The 22,636-nt window shown below is 29.3% G+C and overlaps 1 protein-coding gene across 1 annotated transcript in view; it reads left to right on the top strand.

Moving 5' to 3' along the window:
* The window catches only part of LOC129907400 (ras-GEF domain-containing family member 1B), a 281,991-nt gene extending 261,402 nt beyond the window's left edge, over positions 1 to 20,589 (top strand). The window contains exon 12 of the mRNA XM_055983580.1: positions 19,629 to 20,589. Within this exon, the coding sequence (XP_055839555.1) occupies positions 19,629 to 19,699 (71 nt within the window). The 3' untranslated portion in view covers positions 19,700 to 20,589. The remainder of the gene's footprint in view (positions 1 to 19,628) is intronic.
* Positions 20,590 to 22,636: the final 2,047 nt, after the last annotated feature.

Below are 22,636 nucleotides of genomic sequence, written 5' to 3'. Positions count from 1 at the left end.
AATTCCACTCCATTTATATAGCTGGTGCTGACTTTAGCATTACAACTCGTTTGACCTATTAAATTGAATGGAAATTCTCTCAGTTGGATTCCCTCCTAAGCAATGCACTTAAAGCCGCTTCGTTTCAAAGAAATGTATTGTCACTGGCTGGGTTGAAGTCGAAAGGACGACTGGCGTATATACTTGTTGAGGATGATGATGACGATACGCATGAGATATACTGTGAAAGTTTGCGCATTTAGACTTCCTCGTTTCTTGTCGTCATTGTGTCATCGTCGTCCTGTGAACTGAAAAGCGTATAAGGTACCAGTACCAACGCTAATACAAACAATAACAGTAGCAGTATATAGCAGCTTGAGGCTGCTGTATAAGAATTGCTTCGAGCTAAGGACGGTTTGGATTTATTTTAATTGCTCGCTTAAGTGGATGAAAATGAACGGCAGCACTGTTTGGTAATAGGTGGGAGCTAGGGAGAATATGAAAGGGGTGGAAAAAAAGGAAGGAGAATGGAATTATATAGGTGTAGCATATTTAAATTGAAAAAAAAAACCAGTGTTGCCTTAATTTGAACACAGGTTAAGGATAACCGCCGACGACGTGCCGTATTCATTTTCATCCAGTTGCCATTCTCGATTGGAACTCTTGTAAATTTATGCAATTTCAGGAATGTATGTATTTCAGAGGATATACATAAAAAAAAAAAAACACAGAGTAGTCAGCTCCAGCGAAATGTTGATGCAGACAACCATTTCGCCAGAGCAGCGAGGAGGTGCTAATTGTATTTTACTTTGAAATTAAATTAACTTTGCATGAAAATCCTCCCTCCGACCGTTCCCACCTTCAGAATAAGCGAGATCGGTCCATGCAAATGACTCTGCACAGAATCAAGAGGTGAAGTGTATTTAATTATTTTCTTCTTTGTCAGTGGATTATTATAATATAACGACATTTTTTTTTTTTTTTGTCGGGCGTACGTTTCAAATTTGTTCGTTAATTGGATTTGGCTGTGGATTTAAGAAAATTTTACAACAAAAAAAACAAAAACTTTTTCAACTTTACCTGTTGTAGGTAGGGAGAGATCCAAAAGGTACCCTAGTTCAAAAAGATGAGAATATAAATTTTCCCTTAAAAATTTAATGCCGAATACCTTAAAAGTCACATTGTGTGTTAAGACAGATTGGAAGGAATATAATTTTCTTCATTTTTTTTTTTTTGAAAAAAAGTTTTTATAAAGCTTTTTAATGCTATAAATATAATTTTTGTTTGAAAATCGGATAAGTAGTTGAAAATATATCAAATATTTTGTTTCTTCTAGGGTATGTACACACCCTATAGGTTTGGTTTGTGTTTTTGGTGTGGCACAAAGATTGACAATATATAGTTACAAATTAATGTTTTAACCCTGGAGGAGTTCCGTGAATGTAATGTTGGGGGAGACTTCAAAGGAAATTTTCTTATGCCTATATCTGGAGTAAATAGAATTATTTTAACACCTACGGGTCTTTTAGATGAAAGACATAGTATTATCCAATTATTACAGACGTTACAATAATTTGAGGAGCTATGGATGGATAGAAATAGCTGTTGATGCAATCAAAATTTATTTATGAAAGGGCACGAAATAAATTAGGTATTATTACTTTAATAAAAATATATACATATCTATCAAACTTAGAATTTCTGTTTAGAATTGAGTTTTTGATTCATGATATTAAATCGAGATGATGTCGTTAATTCAAATATTTGATTATATTTTGAAAACATCTTCCTTTTTACAATCATTTGTTGACGGATGTGAGCAAAATATTTTTAAGTAGAATGATTTGTTTAACTAAAGGGAAGCTATGATCAATGATACTTTTTCTTCAAGGCTGAAAATAATTATTCCATTAAAATGTAAGGAAGTATTTTAAATAACTATTTTAAATAAAATCAATAGTCCGTTTTGTGAGGATAAAATAACTCTGTTGTTAATCTTTATAGCAGAGCTCAGTTTTTAACCAAAGCGTTTTTTGAAAGCGACAGCACTGAACGGCTTCCTCCCATTTTTTTTTTTATCCATATTCTTCTCTTCATTCCATGTTCAAAAGCAACAATGCATCTACTTCGCACTCTAAGAGAAGTGGTTTGCCAAATATTTTAAATATTTCCAATCAAGTGAAGAAAATCCTCCATTACCTTAAATTAAGTAGTCCTAAACATGGGAACTGCAACATTAAATTCAAATTCATAAATTCTCAACAAATAAAAAAAAATCGAAAAAAGTACGTATACACCACAGTGATCCATGAAAGCCATTTAGCTCTACACTTCCTATTGTTCTAAAATTAAGATCTAAAAAATTTTAACAAGTAGTGACTTCTATCATATGTTTTCAAATAAATAACACTATTTTAAATTGCACTTTTGTACACAAACATAATAGACGCAGCGAAGCTGCTTCAAATTCGGAATAAAATTTAACTTTAATTACATTAACGTTACGTTAAAATAAATTAAAAGTAATATTTTCAAAAATCTCGGTTTTCAATTAAAAAAAAAATTTTTTATTCAAAACTATTATTTTCGAAAACCATAATATGCACCAACACACAATGGAACAAAACGACCGAATTTAAATCAATATGTTCTACACAAGGTTGTACAAATATTTCAAAATTTATTTTGAAACAAAAAAAAAATTATTCCAGATAAAAAAATTGCAATAGAAAAATTATTTCGCAAATAACATGTTTTTACATTAAAAAAATATTTTATTGCTAATGAAACAAAAAATTGCATTGAAAATAAAAGTTTTATTTGTAAAAAAAAAATATTTTGCATTCAAAAAAGTATTATTGCGAATAAAAATTTGCTTTGAAAAAAAATCGTTCTTACAATTTTGATTATTTGATTTTACTTAAGTCCAAATAGTCAAAATTGTAAGTAATATTAAAAAAAAAATCAACGCAAATTTTGCTAGTTTAGAATTTTTTTTTTTCAATGCAGACAATTTTTTTGTTTGCAATATCTAGGTATATTTTTTTCTCACGCAAAATATTTTTTAATTAATAATATAACTTTTATTGTCAAGCCCATTTTTTGCAATAACATTTTTACTTGCGATATATGTACTATAGCCGTGTTTTATTGGTAACTCAGTACTTAGCTCAGTAAATTTTTACACGGTAAACAACAACAAATGATTGCTAAGGATAAATAAAAGTTTTTTAATTGTTGGTTTAAAGCGAACATTTTTTTATAGACATATAGATTTTTGACCCTTCAACAATATAGGATTATAAAAAATAAATAAAAGTAATCTTTTTTTGTTGTTTACAGCATAAAAAGTTTACTCAGTAAAATACTGAGTACCAATAAAACACGGCTTATATATCAAGTTATGCATTCGTAAAAAAAAAAAAGTTGAGATAACATTTTTCCATGACATTACGATGGTAGACAATGCCAAAAAAGTGGGTCCCGGAAGTCCGTCTGTCTGTCTGTCAGTCTGTCAGTCTGTCAGTCTGTCAGTCTGTCAGTCTGTCAGTCTGTCAGTCTGTCAGTCTGTCAGTCTGTCAGTCTGTCAGTCTGTCAGTCTGTCAGTCTGTCAGTCTGTCAGTCTGTCAGTCTGTCAGTCTGTCAGTCTGTCTGTCTGTCTGTCTGTCAGTCTGTCTGTCTGTCTGTATAAGGAGCTACAGCCTAAACGGATGGACCGATTGATGTCAAACCTGGTATGCAGCGTTATTTGGCGACTCTCCAGAGGGGTTTTTGGAATTAATTTTTTTGGACCAAAAATAACGGTACTTGTCATATACCGATTTTAGTAAAATTGAAATATCGCAAAAACGGCTCAAACGATTTTGTTTAAAAAATTCAAGTGTTAGTTTAAAGTTAAGGTCTATCTTCTAATGAAAAAAATTTTTTTTGAAAATCATTATTAACGGTACCTGCCATAGAACCGTTTTTTTAAATCCGATTATCTCCAAAACTGCTGATTCGATTTCAACGAAACTTTTTGTGAAGAAGAATTTATATAATTTAAATGTAAGTCAAAAATAAAATTTTGAAAAAAATAATTTTTGGATTTTTAAAAAAATTTTGAAATTTTTTTTTTGAAAAATCAAATTTTCGAAAATTTGACATTTAATTTTTTTGAAATTTTGTTTTTAAATGTTGATTAATGATTTCTACAAAATGGCATACCAATTTTATTTTTAAACTTTTTTTCCAAAAAATTATTTATAAAAAATTAATTTTTTAAAAAACGGCTCTAACGATTTTGAAATTTTTTTTTCTAAAAATGCATGTTAATATATCAATCAAAACTGCATACTTGTTTTGGAGGGCAATTTAATTTCAGATTTTATTTTATTTTTTTTTTTTTAAACGAATTTAATTTTTTTTTTCCAAATTTCTATATAAAAAGTCTTACAAATTTAAGCAACTTTAACTCTAAGAGCAAGTTCGTGCGACCCCAGTCGTGCATTTTATTTTTAATGCAAACAAATTTTATTTGCAATACAATTTTTTTATATCTTAATGTTCTAAGACGATTGCTTTGATTTATTTATTTGCCCAGATAGTTAAAGTATTTATTTAAGGCGTACACACAAAAGGTCCAGATCCTTTATTTTTCACTACGTCATGAGACAATAATGGCAAAAATAACTACTTTTTTAAATTTAATTTAAATAAAAAATATTGAGTTTTCTTTGATTGTATGCATTTCTCATTATAACATTCGGCTGCGTTCTTTTTGCCGTATTTTCAAAAAAAAATAACACTAACACTTAAATTCCTCTACACTGTTGAGTTCAATGAATCATTATCGTGTTTGGTTTGGTTTGGTTTAGTTAATGGAATATGCACTTATAACATATGTAACTTAGCTTTTTGTTTTGAATCTCTTCTTCACTAGAGATCTTTTTCAATACCATAATTCTTAATCCAACCGGCAGTATAATTCCATTAAATCATTGGAAAAGAACTTCATTCAGAATAATAGAGAATAATAATGACTTGTAAGTACTATACTAAGAATTCTGTGTTTCATATAGCGTAGAGATTCCCACAAAATTGTTAAGCTCTTCAACGCAGTTCTTATAACCACTAGCTTAACATTTTGTTTCCGAGAGCTTTAAAGTATCCTTCAGGAAAAATGCAGTGCAGTTTCCAAGACCAATCTGCGTACTTCACTCAGACGAAATGTCCATGTTATATGAACATATTCCGAGAATATCTTTTTTTGTTGAAGTGGGCGACTATGGCGAGTCTAGGGTCATTTTCACATTTAAAAAAGCTGTAGTGGTAGTTTAATAGTGAAAAATAGGCAGAGTGTATAAGTCCTTTTCACAATTCCGAGATTCTCAGTTACCAAGAATATTATTCCTAGAGAGCCAAAAATAATACACTCGTCCACTTCGATGACCGTCGTATAATAACTTCAATTCTCATGAAAGTCATTCAAGTCTTTTCTGATCAATTCCCTAGAATTTTTTCCACTCTCAGAATTTTTTATTTCAACATTTCTCCAATTCTTGGAGTTAAAATGTTCCAACTTTTCATTATACTTTTCCTTTTAATAGCAGCCTTTTTTGCATTAAAAAAATATAATTCAATTAAATTCAATTGAATTCAATCTTTTATCAGGAGATGATTTTCCTTTATAAAGAAAACAAAAAAATATATATAATTATAGACATGAGCTGTGAGCATATCTCTCAGAAAAATATCCCCCATCACACACATAAAAGTCATATGGCACGAAAATACAAAAATTTTCCTCCTATAACAAGAAATCTCAACAAAAGTTTTTCACCCTTTACCCATGTTGACACATGGTCACTTTGTGCTGAAGTCAAACAAAAAGTTTCAAAAAAAAAAAAAAAAACAAGGTAAAAACTTCTCCGCCCGCTGTCATTTGTGTCGCTATGTTAGCGAAATCAAAATGATGCTGGAAGTCAAAAGGACCCAGTGCCAGTGTGTATATATACCATCAAGGACACAACTGGAACTCAATTCCGAAAGCGAGGTATATGATAAAAGTGTCTGAAAGCATTGAGATAAAATATTTTTTGTGATGCTCATTTTATTGTCTTTTGTTCGTTGCCATCATTGTCGTATCGTCATCGACATTCGACGAAGCGAGGACGACGAAGGATGAGAACTATTCTATGTTGATGACGACGTTGTCGATGTCGACGATGAAGCTTTGGGTTTTTTGGTTTGGGATTGGGTGAAATATCGAAAATTGCCAACGCAGAGATTTCGTTCAAATAAATGCTATTCCGCGAAGTGAATGGTGTATGACAAGCCTGCAAGGCATGCTGGATGATGGTTTGATCATCACACGTTCTTTGGGGATACCGCACTTTTTTTCTGTTTTTTTTTTATTGGAGTGGCGCCCAACACTGCAGAATATGTATATTGCCACACCCCATCTGGATGCAGCAGCGAGAGTATACTTGCATAGGATGTTAGGGAAAAATTAAACCTGAGTTCTTCATAAAAGGGTTTGGTAGTTAAAATACTCGTCCCGACTGACGTTGGTCGTATATGTTCATATGTGTGTATATTTGGTTTTTACACATATTCGCAGGAAGAAATTCTATTTTGAATTTTCCAATTCAGGGTAAAATCACGACAGGCAGTTATGAAATTTCAATGAATATTTTAGTTGGTTTGGCAACCTACACTCAGAGGAAACTAGTTGTTAACTGTGCGCTGTGTTCTCGGTGGAATTCATCAATTTGTATGCAGGAAATTTGTAGATTTACACGAATTATTTGATAATTTGCTTTACCTTTAATAGTTTTACTACCACTGAGGTGCCTATACAAATTCGTAGAGTATTATTTAATACCATGAATGCATTAGGTATCGCTTTTACATTGTAGGTACTCTTAGTGGTTTTCAATTGTTTCTCATGTTGGATTAAACCAATCATTATATGGAAATTGCAGTTAGATACTTTGAACCAAAGTGATATTGAAACCGAGGTACCATACATAACAACCGATTTCTAAAATAGATCTTATTAAGACGAATTTCAAGCTTTTTTGTCAACTTTAATTAATTGACAAAAGGAAAAATATCTTGGAAATTTGAAAAGAATTTAATAGACATCTTAACGAAAAACATCCGAAACAGCAATAAACTTGAACTGACAATGGGTTGAGGTAAGAGTCCTGAAAATCAAAATTCCGAAAAATCGAAACAAAAAAACAAAATCCTGAGAAGACAGAAATCCGAAAATTCAAAATCCTGGAAAACCAGAATCCAAAAAACTTAAAATACCGAAAACTCAAAATCTTGTCAATCGTCGGCCTCATAAGGAAACCTCGTAACTCCTCAACTCAAAATTTTACAGGAGAGACAAAGGATTAGAGAGACAATAGAGTAGTTGGGGAGTATTGTGCTGTGCAAAATTTGAATTTAAGTCTATTTAGAATTGGAAAATTTGATGTCCAGGCATTTTTTTAAATCAAAATAACATTTATTTAAAGTTTTTTTCTCATTTACCAATTAAAATAGTAGGCACGCATCTACGAATATATTTGTTTCGGTTAGAAAAGTTTAAATTTCTTTTTTATTGCATCTTATATACCTACCCAAAAATAGCGTCCCGGACATGCCCATAACTCAAAAACTAATATTCAAATGACTTAAAAACACATTAAAGTCAATTATTTTTAAGTATTTCTTTTCTAAATACTACATATACACTAGACTGATTCAAAAAATTTTTTTTTTTTGTTCAAAGCATTGTTGAAAATATTGTTGGAAATGACGATAAAAAAATGCTGTAAAAGTTTCAGCCCTTAATGTTAACATTTAGTACCGCCGCATCGCAAATTTCTATTTCCCATACGATTTGTATGGGAAAGATTGTGTATTTGTGTTTAGAATTGTTTATCTTTTTAATGGTTCATCCAAAAGGCTTGACAAATCATTTTCTTTTATAAAATTGTCAGCTCTACAAAAAAGCTCTTAATAATTTTTTTGATTTACCCCAGCGTTTCGAAGTTATTCAACTTTAAAATATAAAAAGTAATTTTTTCTCATTTTTTTCCGATTTTTTGACGAAATTATTAGGTTTTTCAAAAAATTTGGCAAAATTTTCGAATATTTGTATTCTATGTTGTGTTTTGGTTTCACAGATCCTTTTATATAACTCTGAAACCCCTAATACTATCATATTAGATTTCTTCAATAAATTTGAATTATTCATTTTTTCAACTAAAAATTATTTTAATTAATTTTTCGCGTCCGTTTTTTTTTTAATTTTATAAATGCAATTTTGTAGAGCGTTCAATTTTATACTAGAAAATGATTAAATCTAGCGTTTTTGATGAACCATTATAAAGATAAAAAAATCTAAACACGAATACACAATTTTTCTAATACAAATCGTATGGGAAATAGAAATTTGTGATGCGGCGCACTGTTGTCCAAAATGACTTATCTCGTTGCAAAAATCATAACTTTTGAACGGATTGAGGTAGCGGTACAGTTTTTTTTTTAATTTGAAGGAAATTTCCAGGGCTGTTACACCAATGAATTTCAAGAAAATTGTTTTACAGGGTGTTTAGGAATCATCGGCCGAAAACCGATTTTCTTAAAAAAAAAAATATTTAAATTAAAATTGGTATGCCATTTTGTAGAAATCACTAATTCACATCTAAAAAAAGTTCAGATTACACTTTTCCATGATATTACGATTATAGAGAATGCCAAAAAAGTTGGTCCCGGAAGTCCGTCTGTCTGTCTGTCTGTATAAGGATCTACATCCTAAACGGATGGACCGATTGACTTCAAATTTGGTATGTAGCATTTTTTGGAGACCCTCCAGAGGTGTTTTTGGAATTAATTTTTTTGGGCCAAAAATAACGGTACTTGTCATACACCAATTTCAGTAAAGCTGTAATTGCTCAAAAACGGCTCCAACGATTTTGTTTAAAAAATTCAAATGTAAGTTTGAAAACAAGGTCTATCTTCTAATGAAAAAAATTTTTTTGGAAAATCATTATTAACGGTACCTGCCATAGAACGGTTTTTTTTAAATCCGATATTCTCCGAAACGGCTTATTCGATTTCAACGAAACTTTTTTTGAAGAAGCACTTATATAACTCAAATATAAGCCAAAAATAAAATTTCAAAAAAAATAATTTTTGGATTTTTAAAAAAATTTTGAAATTTTTTTTTGAAAAATAAAATTTTCGAAAACGGGACATTGTATTTTTTTGAAATTTTGTTTTTAGATGTGGATTAGTGATTTCTACAAAATGGCATACCAATTTTAATTTAAACATTTTTTTTAAAGAAAATCTGTTCCTTCTGCCTTCATTTTTTTTCAAAGTACAAAATCTCGGCAGTGCGCAAGCATGCGCAGCTAAATATTTTTATTTTGAATCAACAATTGATTGGTACACATACCCTATTCGGCTTAATGAATGGAACCGAATGGATTTTTTACGGTACCTGCCATAAAACCGTTTTTTTTCAAATCCGATATTCTCCAAAACGGCTTATTCGATTTCAACGAAACTTTTTGTGAAGAAGCACTTATATAACTCAAATATAAGCCAAAAATAAAATTTCAAAAAAAATAATTTTTGGATTTTTAAAAAAATTTTGAAATTTTTTTTTGAAAAATAAAATTTTCGAAAACGGGACATTGTATTTTTTTGAAATTTTGTTTTTAAATGTGGATTAGTGATTTCTACAAAATGGCATACCAATTTTAATTTAAACTTTTTTTTTAAAGAAAATCTGTTTTTGGCCGATGATTCCGAAACACCCTGTGAAATAATTTTATTGAAATTCATTGGTATAACAGCCCTAGAAATGTCCTTCAAATAAAAAAAAAAATTGTACCGCTAACTCAATCCGTTCAAAAGTTATGATTTTTGCAACGAGATAAGTCATTTTGGACAACCGTGCGGCGGTACTAAATGATAACATTAAGGGCTGAAACTTTTACAGTATTTTTTTATCGTCATTTCCAACAATATTTTCAACAATGCTGAACAAAAAAAAAAAAAAATTTTTTTGAATCAGTCTAATATACACAATAGTTTTTATAAATTGGTACATCTTTTACAAAAAAATTGAATTTTGTTATTTTTTATACGTTAATAAAAGTTGTCCCAAGGAAAATGACGCATAAAACCAACATTTCTTAATATATCAATATTTTAATCATCTAACGTACAAATTGTGCTGCAAGCAGTTTTTAAATTTGATTTTATATAGATTTATCATTCCACTCTTATTTTTATGGATAAATATATAAAATGTATGTAAGAAGCTAGTTTTAGTTTCATTTTTAAGTAGCGTACATCAATTAACCGTCATTCCGGGAACGCTTGTTTTGGGGTATAGTTAGATTGAAATTTTAATTTTTTGGTGATATTATGATCAAAAATCGAGGCCACTGCAATATAATCTCAAAAATATTTTGTTTAACTTTGTGACATAAAAAATAAAAATAAATTAAGGTCAAAACGTCATTTCCGGGAACGTAATTTCTGGGAACGCTCTTAGAATCTGAATAAATAATGCAGTCTAACACTCATAATTTTGCATTTTTTAGGTATTTTTACTCAGTAATCTATCTAAGTATGGCTGTAATATACACTTTTATCAAAAAAGTTACAAGAAAACAAAAGAAAAAAATTGCTTATGGCCTTAGTGTTTCGGAGGTGCATAAAAGCATTTTTTTGTAGAAATCGGTCTCTGTCTTAAGAAATAAAGTTATATTTAATTAATATAGGACCTACTACCTTAATATAATAGTGTATCATTCACATTGATACTATTTCAAGACCCCTAAAGTCGTTTTGAAGAGATTACCACCATTTCGAAGACGTTTTTCTAGTACTAATTTTTGGGGTTTTGCGGTAAAGTGAAAAATATACATTTTTGTGCTCTGCCCGTTCATGAACCGACAAATTATGGCTAAAGCGAACATTTGAGCATGAAATTTTTATCATAAAACAAAGTTGATTTTTTAAGAATTCCGTCATCGAAATTTCCCACCTCCATGATTTTGACCCATAACCCCTAATAAGATTAAGGGCTGAACCGATTTTATTCCAAATTAACAGGCTGGTATTTCTTATAAGTTTAAAAAATTATATGTTTGTACATACCTACCTACCTATTCAATTTTCGAAAAAATAACTTTATCATGAAAGAATAGACCTTCTTTAAAAAGTAATATCTGAATTTTTTCTTAACAAAATCGTAAGATAACATGTTTTGAAAAAAACATCTAACAAAAAAGGTCTTGCAACAACATGGGGGTAAGACCGCCGTATCAAATTTTGTTGATAGTAAAATCGTTTCACTCTTTAAAAATGAATATTTTTTGTAATAAAATCAAATACGTATGATATATTTTTATAGGTTCCCACCTTTTATTATAAAAAAAAGAAAAATTTAAAGCTTTTTATTATTTCACTGTTAAGGTACAAATTTTTCATGTGAACAATATCGATTTGATGAAAAATTACAACATAAACCGTAACTTTTCAGGTTTTCAACCGAACTTGATTATACTTACATTTTATAGGCATGATCGATCATACCAGAAAACACTTTTTTTTTCATACAACATAGTACAAAAACGGTCTTTCCCCCAAAGGCGGTCTTTTGCCCCACTCTCCCCCACATATAAATATTGCAAGGCAGAGAAGTTGGTAACATTGCTTGTTCATCATCGAAAGGTATTGCACCTTAGCATTGGTGTTGCAAAGAAAGGTCTTACAAGTGTATCAAATTTCATCTTTTAAACACTTAAATGAAGTTTTGTATATAAAAAAGGGTTTCTCTCCGTGTAGTTACAAGACCATTTGAATAAAAAGTCAGAACAAACAAAAAAAGAAAAAACATCAATTCAATATGAAAACTGGAAAACGTTGTTGCATTTCAAACAAAATTGAGTTTTCCATTTACTATTGTTTTGATAAAATATGTATGTATGACAAAAACGAACTTTTCAAGCCTCAGTGCTTTGTTTTTGTGTATGTAAAGTGAATTGTAAAACGTAAAAAGGACCATTGGTGCTTTTTCTGCCAAAACCACTATTTTTTCTGTAAATTGTATTGTATAGTCTAACATTGACCCTAACAGTTTAAAAAGTTGGTTCAAGCCGTGAATGTTCTTAAACTGAAAAACGTTAGAAAATTAGATTGAAAAATGTCGCGTTTATAACTTTTACATTAAAAAAAATCGCTGGAAATGCTGGTATTGAGGCGAACTTTTTTCTATTAATTTTGTATTGACCTTTATACTATCACAATTTATAACATTTTACCTTTATCCTATTACTTGAAAGACGATTTTCATGATGCAAAATACAATTTAATAAGAACAATTTCTCGAATTTAATACAAAGTCACTTCTGTACACACTTTTTATGCCAATTTCAATATAATTTCATTTCAAATGAGAAAAAATAAGAAATAAAATAAAGTGTTGTAGGGAAAAAATACAGGATATATATATACATAGGTTCTTTCATTGTTTACTAATTAACCATGGTTCAATTAAAATGAAACTCATACAGTCGTTTCCTTTCAATTAAGATAAAAGTAATATTCTCTTCTATTGACTTTCGTATTTATTTTGTGATACCTACAAATAATAATTAAGCAACACCAGAGAGTTGTGTATATATGATTGATATGAACTTTTATATGTGTTATAAATATACAAACCTAGGCAAACTAATTATTTATTTCTGAGAAGTATACTTCCAACGAATATGAGGAAAAAAAAAACATAAAAGTAAAATTGTACGAGTTAATTTTTCTTGGGAAGAAATTATTTCAGATATGATACCTTAACTAATTGGGAAAGTTTAATGTTGAATTGGAGGATTATGGTTTTTTGTTGGAAAGTTGAAACTTTTACTCATAATTGCGGCAAGTTAGTTCTTTAGGTAAAAAAAAAACCTTTTTGGTACATTTTTTACATTTAATTGAATTAGTTGAAAGGTTTCGTTTTTAACTCCGGAAAATAGCAACAGCGTTACTTTGCTACAATATTGAATTTTAACTCATAAAATTTTAAAAATCTTCTCGCTTTTATGATTATGTTAAATCACAGAAAAATTAATTTCAATTGAATATTCTTAATAATTAATATCAAATATTTAACTTTGAAACTTCTACAAATAAAAATGTATATTAAGGTTAGAATGTTTATTTGATTAATGATGACAAAAAATTGGAACTTATGGGGCTAAGACATTTAAAATGTTTATCGCCAGTGATAAAATTACAGGACAGGGGAACTGGTTCCATACGATTTTGCTACATTTTCTTTAAAGTTTGCAAAAAATTAAGGTTAGTTAGCTTAAATAAATGAATAATAATTATAGAACTATAAGTGCACCTAATTTGTCGATATTAATAACTTAAAAATAGATAGGAAACAACTGCGTTACCAATACAAAAATTGCGTTACTTTTGTATGGTAACGCAATGAAGCTGTAACGAAATTGTAAATATCTGCATAGTTATATTGTTAAAATATAAACGTAATTGAGAAACAAACGGCAAAAATGATGTCAATGTCATCAATACTTACATACTTACATATCTCTCAAATGCGGTAACTCAGCGGTCACGCAAATTTGTTGTGAAGATACTTATTCGTTTAGCGTATTTACTTTGATCAATGTCTTTCATTTATTTAAAGAGTTACAACAAAATATTTAAGGTACATTTAGTCATACAACAGAAGATTTCACATGGTAACGCTCTGGGTAGCTAAAATTGTATTCAATGTTGGGGAAACATTGTAAAATATCTTTTAAAATATTTAAATATTATTTGAAATCAATATCTACTGCGATTGGTATAAAGCTAAAAACTTGTTAATTCGACAACAATGTTCAAGTACAACGATATCTATGATATATTATGAGAAATTCTTTTTTATAACACGAAACTGATGCTCTGCCACAACTGTGTTACTAAAATAAATCACACTGTTGACGTTACTTGCGAATAATTCAAGAAAAATAAGAATAAGAAGCATAATAATATAGTGTTGCATTTCCATATTTTGTCCACTAAGGGTCAAATTCTTAATTTCATTTAATAACACCCCCTGTATTGAAAAAAAATAGGTAATCCATAGGACTTCGAAAATCAGCAGAAGCTTGGCGTTAGGGAGCAGAACTAATTTTTTCCGACCCCTAGTTTTAAAATACCAAAAAAAAACAATGAGAATGATACCTCGCTACCTTCGTCAATTTTTTAACGTATTAAGAAATGCTTGGTCTTGTCTCAAGTAAAGTACCAAGAAAAACTTGTTAAAACTGTGAAGACTCGAAAAATATTATGCATTCTAAGGTATAGATTGAAGTGATTGGAGCAAATTGTTAGAATTGGAATTTTGAAACCTATATTCTATTTTTATACAATCTTGAAAAATTGGCTACAATATTCAAAAATAAATCAGTCCTTGAACTTGAACGCAATTTTTGGTTTCTTTCTTTATTTTCCGATATACATAGAATATTGATTATTAAAACCCTAGACACAACATTATTTAATACCTACCACAGCTGTGTTCTAATAATAACACTTTCACTGAGGTTATTAAACAATAAAAGGCTCAGTAAATTAAAAATAATTATAAACGAAGTAAGGCAAGAACAAGAATTTATTAAATAAACTTCCCTGTATAATACCAATTAATAACTTTTGCGAGACATAAAAGGTGGAGTAAAAAATCCTTTCACAAAAGTCGAAAACAAAAAATATTACCTCCGTTCTTCATTATAATGTGTATGTGTGTAGGAGTCTATAAACAAAAGAAAAGAAAACATGAATGGGTTTTCAATACTGTGTCACCATGACACCATATTACCATGAATTTATATTTGCCTTTTGAATTATGACCAAAATAAACTTAAAAAGATGCCAGGTAAAATCGAATACAAAGCCTGAACTCTCCCACATACCAGTCCATAAAGGATTCTCTCTAAAGACTCAAAGTATTAAACCTTTTTTCCATGTAATAACTCCTGTGGCTAATATATAAAACATGTCGGTCTGTATTTGTGATATCACTTTTAAGGAATTTACAAAGATAGCTATGTGATGCAAGACTGCAAGGATTTCGTCGTACGCATTCGTTAGAATTGAGGTTTTGAAATTAAGGAAAAAATATATCAACATCTAGGTACAGGATATAGCTGACATTAAAAAATAATCAAACGTTACTAGTTTGCACCAAGCTTTTAGTCATAAGGCATCTGCTTCACCTCAAAGGACTTTTTCCCCTTAATACTACTTTGGCTCTTTGGATAGCATTGATTTATTATTTTCACACAAATATCACAACACAGAGGGACACACACAACCAGGAAGACCCCAGGTAAGTTTGTACACATTCATCAAAACTTTCATCATTTCAAGGAGAGATAGAGATACCTAATCAATACCTTTGTCCGTGTGTTGTCGTCTTTGTCATCAGTTCAGTGGTCGTTGATACGGTATCGGAATCTGCAACATAACCTAGAAACTGAAAGGTATTACTCGTACATAAATACAGACACCCAATTCAGCATCATTGAGTGATATTGATATTAGGGACTTCAGACGATATAGCGAGATGTTGCCAATACTGCTTTCATGCTACTGATGATGATGATGATGATAGTCATTGTCGATGACTATCAGATTTGTCTTCCTCCTTTCGAGTTGATGACCCATGAAATTATTCATTGATGTGCAATCGGAAAAGTTTTTCGTTGAATTTGCCAAATGGCCATAGATTAAGATGTACTACAAAAAGCAGGCGTTTGGAATTGGCTTTCTTTTTTATTACTTGCCATTGAAAGGCAATGGGTTGGACGTTTGATGATGGAAATTTACAAGAGGGGCGGTTTTTGTTGGGCTTGCGACTTTGATTACGTTTTTCTTTCTTCTATACATATTTTTTTTTTTTTTTTTTCACTTTTTGGATGATTTTGGTAAATCCTTTGTCGGGGTACTTTAAGTAGATAATGCGAGAAAAGTTTTGTGTTTTTTTTTTTTACTTTTTTTGAAAGCCCTCAAATAAAATGGCGTAAAAATTAGTACAATCAATCCGGCTATTATCGTGAGGCTATAGCACTCTAAGGGGGCTTATCGAGATATACCCTCAAAAATAAATCAATCTTCTTAGTTTCACGATTTGAATCAATTTACATAGAAGAATATCTTAAGATTTCTTTTTGTTTCAAGGTCTCTAATGGATTTGATTGTTTCGATGGGAATAATTGCTTGAAATTTCCCAAAAACTTTACAATATTTTCTAGTTCGAATTGAAAATGTTTGTTTTTCTCACTCTCTCTATGCCATAGATGTTTCATTTCTCTCGGGTTTTAAGTTGAAGATTATTTTGTTTAGCGAAAATCCAAAGAAAATACAGTAGTCCCTCGATAATGTGAATTACCGATAATGCGAATTTCTCTAAAATGTGAATCGCCAAAAATTTTCATTGTCATCTCTGTAATGTGAACTTCGAAAATTTTTAGACTCTATAATGTGAATTTCCTTTGCAAAAGCTTGCATGTTTTTCTCGTTCGTTTCTTAAGATATTGAATGCAGGCTGAAGATTTTTGTGCTAACATTTTTTATCTCTTTATATGAAGTCTTTTTTTACGTTTTTTTTTTATGAAGAATTTGTTTTAAAGATTCTTATGATTTTTTTCAGTTTTTGAAATGGAGTGTACTCCTTATTAGTTGTATTTTATTGATTTTTTTCTTAATTCAATAAATGCTTAAACTGAGCTAAAAATAACTTTGATATTGGTTTTAGTTTTAAGAATGTTTTAATCAGTTAAATGACAGTTGGAAAAAGTTCCAGTAATGTGAATCCCTCTAAAATCCGAAAACGCCTTGTTTTAATTAGTTCACATTATCGAGGGACTACTGTATAAGCAAAAGTTTTTGCATAATTAATCCCACTTTGAAGGTTGTTTCTTTCTTCTTTGGATAAATAAACTTTTATAATTAGCTTATTTTGTCTTTAAATTTTTAGAGTGCGCTGTAATTATTCAGCTGTTTTTCTTGCTATAAACCTTTTTTCGCTATTTACCTTTGTTTATCTTCTAAAATATTGATTATTCATAGGTTTACATTTATCAACAGTTTAAAAGTAGTTTTTATCTCCTTTGTGGGAAGTGGAAAGGGTTTTGTTTTTATCTGAAAATTACTTGAGACTTTTGAGTGATTTTCAACGCTATGCGTTTTGCTAAAGCCGTACTAAGTTTCTTAAAGTTTCAACATTTTAACCGTCCAATATAAAAATGGCGCTGCTAAGAGTTTTTAAAGTTGACGCATGGATTTATATTTTAGATAAATATAATAAATGTATGCTATAATTTAATTTCGGTTTCATTTAAATGAAACATTATTTAATCATCATTCCTTGTTTTGTAATATATTTAGATCAATTTTTTTTTTTTTTTACGTGATAACGTCTTATAAATCGATGAACCATGGCAGCCACCACAAAAAAGTGACGCCATTTTCTAACGTTACACTTTCGCAGTGCGGCAAAAAATTTCAATTCAAAATTAAAAATAAACTATTTGAGATACAAAAATCTTCTATAGCTTATTTGATAGATAATAACATAAAGCTTAATCCAAATGAAAGATTTTTAAAAATTCCGTCATTCAATAGGGTAAACAGGGGTAAAACGGAAATATGAAATTTGGGCTAGAATCTAAACGCGAAGTCGTAGAAAATTGATTTTTTTTGCTATAGATAGATGAAATTAATTTAAGAATAACTGCATTTAAGAAAAAATTCTAAAAAAAATTGAAACTAAGCTATAACGTTTTGTTTGAACGTTGTACACGTGTTGGGGCTATGACAAAATGATGATTTTGGGTAAAGGAAATTTTTTTTTGACAATTCTAAAGATGGCAGGTGAAAGATGAGGGAAAAAATTAGGCGTCTGATTTGGATTTTTTTTCCAACACTCTGCGTTCCAAAATATGAATTTTTGAAAAACACCTTGTTTTTTAGGGGTCTTTTTGGGTAATTTTTGATTTTTAGCTTTTTTTTTTGGAGCGTTCAAAAAATCCCAAACTTATAGGACATATAGGTCCTATGCAAACATGTGCAAAAACTTGGAATCGTTTAGTGAGTTTTTACTGAATAACGGAAGAAACAAGTTTTAAAAAAACACGTTTTTTGACCGTTTTCAACTGATTTTCAACGTTTTTATTTTTATCTTTTTTTCTTTAATAAATACAGGAATAAAGTATATGGAGTAATGATAGACTATATGTGTGCGAAGTTTCAATCATTTTCGTAAACACAATTTTGAGATAACCGTAAATAAAATTTTAGAATTCAACAAGTTATAACTTTTAACCAAGAGCAGATAGAAAATTTTAATTTTTGTGAGCATGCTGATACAATTACATTTCATTTGGTATATCACACATAACGGTAGACTAACTACAAGCTACACAATATTAAATCAAGAAACTTGCGAAAAACCTCAAAACACCAGTAGAGATCTGTTGCCCCCCGAACAGCCACCAGTGTGGGAAGTACCGTAATCTCAGTCTGTAAATTCGACATGGTTGATTTTAAAAAAATTCTTACTTCTCTTGTAGGCATCTTTGAAATGAGATATATACGTCATATGAAAGGTGATATGTATATTTTGAGCTTTTTTTGATGAAAATGATTGTTTTCAATAAATTATTTCTATACTTTTTGCGAATTGTAAAAATTTAAAAATGGTTTTATTCTTAAGAAGAAATACTTGGCTTTTAAATTGCATAATTTGTTTTGCAAGCTTTTAAAATAAAAAAATTAATATAATGAGAAAATAAAAAAGGTATTTATTTTTAGCTTTTTCTTGTAAATTATGATTGTTTGAAAAAAGTAAACGCTTCAATTGACTCATTTTAAACAAAAGCACACAACCTGTATTCTGACTACGTTATCACGTAAAATAATCGTCCGTAAACCGGCTTTACAGACAACCTCTTTTTTATGTTATAATTATGTTAGGTAAAAGTTGCTACAATATACCGATCCTTAAAAAATCGTATTAAATTGTGAGGAATAAAAAACAATTATATGGTTAAAACGGAACAAAATTTTTTTTATATAAAAAAATAAAGTCAATTTTTTTTTTATTTACTAAAGGACTACCTTAATATAAAAGTGCATCATTCAAATTGATTACATTATTAGATCCCTCTACAGTCCTTTTAAATAGATCTCCACCTCCATTTTGGGGAACGTTCGGCTAGTTTGAAAACACTGTTTGCGCTTATCCCCTTTATAAACTTTTAAATGATAGCAAAACCAAAAGTTTTAACATGAAATTTTTATCGTAAAACAAAGTTGATTTTTTCATTATTAGAACCCTGAAATTTACCACCTCCATGATTTGGTCGCATAAAAGCAATAAAAATGTTCTTCTTGAGAAAGTTGGAATACCCCTCAAACTTACTGCCAAACAAAATTAATACAGGTCACAAGCGTCAAAGTATAAAAGAATAATGATTTTTGAAAATTCGTTACTCAGATTTTTTCAAACACTTTCAAAACTTTATTTTAACATTTTCAAAACAAAATTTCTAAATAAAATTTTTTTTTATTTGCAGAACTTATGATGGCATCTTTTGACTGTGAAGAACCTAATAATGCGGAAAAACTAATGTATGACTTGAATTAGTCAATGAAAAGTGGAAAATGTCTTCTACAGAATCAATTTTAAGCATCAACATTGGCTTTTGAATTGATTTTTTTTTTGTTTTAATCATATCAATTTTTTTTAATTTTATGTTCAAATTTCATAAAAAATCATACAAAAAAATATATGAGACTATTGTAAATAAAATATTTTGTACAAAAATTAGAAAACTAAATAAATAAAAATAAAATAAATTAGGAAATATATAATTAATTGTTATACCATAGTTTAAGGGCACTATGTTGCATATTTGTAAATAGATACATAAATTAACATAAATAAGAATTTAAAAAACTATATTAGCCTACTTTTTACCTGCAAACCTGGATCTTATTTCTTTTAAAAATAATAATAACTGCCCTTTTTACCTTCAACAATTTTCGTGATCTTAGATTCTATATTGCAAACAATGATTGCATTAGCTCTGAACTTTTAATTACCTTCCTGTTTTGGAGTTGTTTGGATTTCCAGCTTGCAGGTAGTGAGTGATACATAGCGATAATATATAATATAAAAAAAATGTGCAATTAATGTTTGTTATTATAATTTTAATTAAATATCTAAATTTTGTTTGTTAAGTTTTAAATTGTTTGTTATTTTGTCAATAAAATTAAGATATTTTAAAAAAATGTTAAAAGATTAAGTTTAGTTAAGTTTATCATGAAATTGTCAATTTTTTTAATTTCACAAAAGCACATAAATAAATATATGTATGTATGTAGTTAGTTATAAAATGTGTTCCTTTAAGAAGCGAATGTATTATAATAAAGCTATTTATGTAGTTCACACATACAAAATAAGTAAATAGAGTTGAATAGATAAATAAAAAAAAAGAAAAACGCGAAAATAAATCGATATTGTCAATAAGATATTTGTATATAATGTAAATAAATTCTATTGTTATAGAATAAAAACTTTGTGTAAATTGAAATAAAGAAATGAAATTTGATATATAACAAATTAAAAATATTTGTTTCACTTGTTCTTTTAGTTCAAAGTAGGTATATTATATTTATTTTAAATGGTAAATTTCAAACATTCAACATGTTGAAAGCCGAATTGCCATAGTTTAAATTATACGGTAAATTTTTTGGCAAAAACTAATACCGGTTTTTAGTGAATTTTTGTTTGTGAGTGCATTACTTCATCTATGGAAAATAAATCTATAACTTCCTTAAAAATAAAATTTGGCTCCGCGAAATTAGGCCCAAGGAAATAAGGCCCCAATAAAAAAATGAAATAAGGCCCCAGCAAAATACACACAAAACAACAACAACGAAATTTCTCAAATTTTGGGGTGTTATTTCATTTTTTGGGGCCTTTTTTCATTTTGTTTTTGGGGCATAATTTCATTACGAAATAAGGCCCCCATGATATTAGACCCCAACACTTATTACTTACTTTCATTTTATTTTAAAAACAATTTGGGGCTTTATTTCATATTTCATAATTTACATAAAAATGCTATACTAAATTATCTTTCAAAAAAACTGTTGTAAAATTCCGGTTATCAAGGACCCAGAATTGGCAAAGTACCGCATATTATGGACTCCCTGTTGGTTTGCAGCAATATCTTTACATTGAAAAGCATTATTAAATAACAGAATAGCTGAAAAAATCGCGCGATTTTTAAGTAGCAGTAAGTAACAGAATAACCGAAAAAAAAACACAACAACAGTTTGAAACATCCTTGAGGAACAATTTTAAAAATTCCGTCCATAAAGATGGTTCTGTTGGTTTCGGGTGATATTTCATTACCAAAAATAAATTAATTATGAAAAAGAAAAATTGGGGTCTTATTTCATTGTTCAAAAAAAGTTCAAAACAAGTTGGGGCCTTATTTCATTTATTTTTGGGGCATTTTTTTCATTTCGATGGGGCCTTGTTTCATTGGGGCATATTTTCATTATAAAAAATATTCCAATTTGGGGCCTTATTTAATTTTTTCTTTTGGGGCCTTATTTTCTAGGGCCTAATTTCGCGGAGCCATAAAATTTACTTCAAAAATAAAAAAACAACCTATACGTCACTGTGAGCATATTTTTAAATAGGCGTTCACCTTAGCGTATACGTACTTTTTTTGCGCCCTATGTTTTAATTTTCAATTTGAAAGAACGTCTGTCTAATTTAGACCTGCGTTGGACGTGTTCATAAAGTCAGATCTCCAATCGTACTAACTTCGTCCAACTGCAGTAGCTGCTGTTCCAAAAAAGGCATTATGTCGTCAACGTGTCGGGCAGATTGCGCAGCCAAAATTAGATGGCTGCTGAACTCAAGAAGAAATTTATTTGGCTCTTGATTCGACGTGGTGCAAAAAATGTTTCTTTTTTCATTTTTCAAAAAAATTTGGATTTTAATGAAACGGAAAATTTCTAAATCGTGATTGATTTTTTTCGTATTAGAGTGGCTCTAAAAAATGTCATCTTCTACACTTGCTTGTGCATTAGGGTGGTTCAAATTTTTTTTAAAAAAACATGGTTTATGAAATATAATGTAAAATTGACTTTTTTCGCATTAGCGGGCTCAGAAAAATGCTATATTTTACATTTACTCTTGGAATTCAACACGATTTAATTAATTTGATATGAATTTAATATTATTATAGCAAGTAAAACACTTAACAAACTTTCTGTGCACTAAAACTCATTTTTTTTTTTTCATTTTTTCAAAAGCAAACAAAAAACTTTTTTGAACACCTTAATTAATAATATTCTTTTTCCATCAATAATTTGTTTTAACTATGAAACACGCGATTTTTTTTATTCCACTATCAAAGTATTTTTTACACGGTTTACAAATTTTCTATGTTATTAAAAACAATATTACTGAAAGAGGAAATGCTCAACCCTTATTTAACAAAACTCATTCTGTTGTCATTTTTTTTTTTTACGGTTATGAACACTCAGTCAATGCTGAAAA

The sequence above is a fragment of the Episyrphus balteatus genome, chromosome 1, assembly GCF_945859705.1.
Source record: "Episyrphus balteatus chromosome 1, idEpiBalt1.1, whole genome shotgun sequence".
NCBI lineage: Eukaryota > Metazoa > Arthropoda > Insecta > Diptera > Syrphidae > Episyrphus > Episyrphus balteatus.
This window is presented reverse-complemented; position numbering and strand designations above follow the sequence as displayed.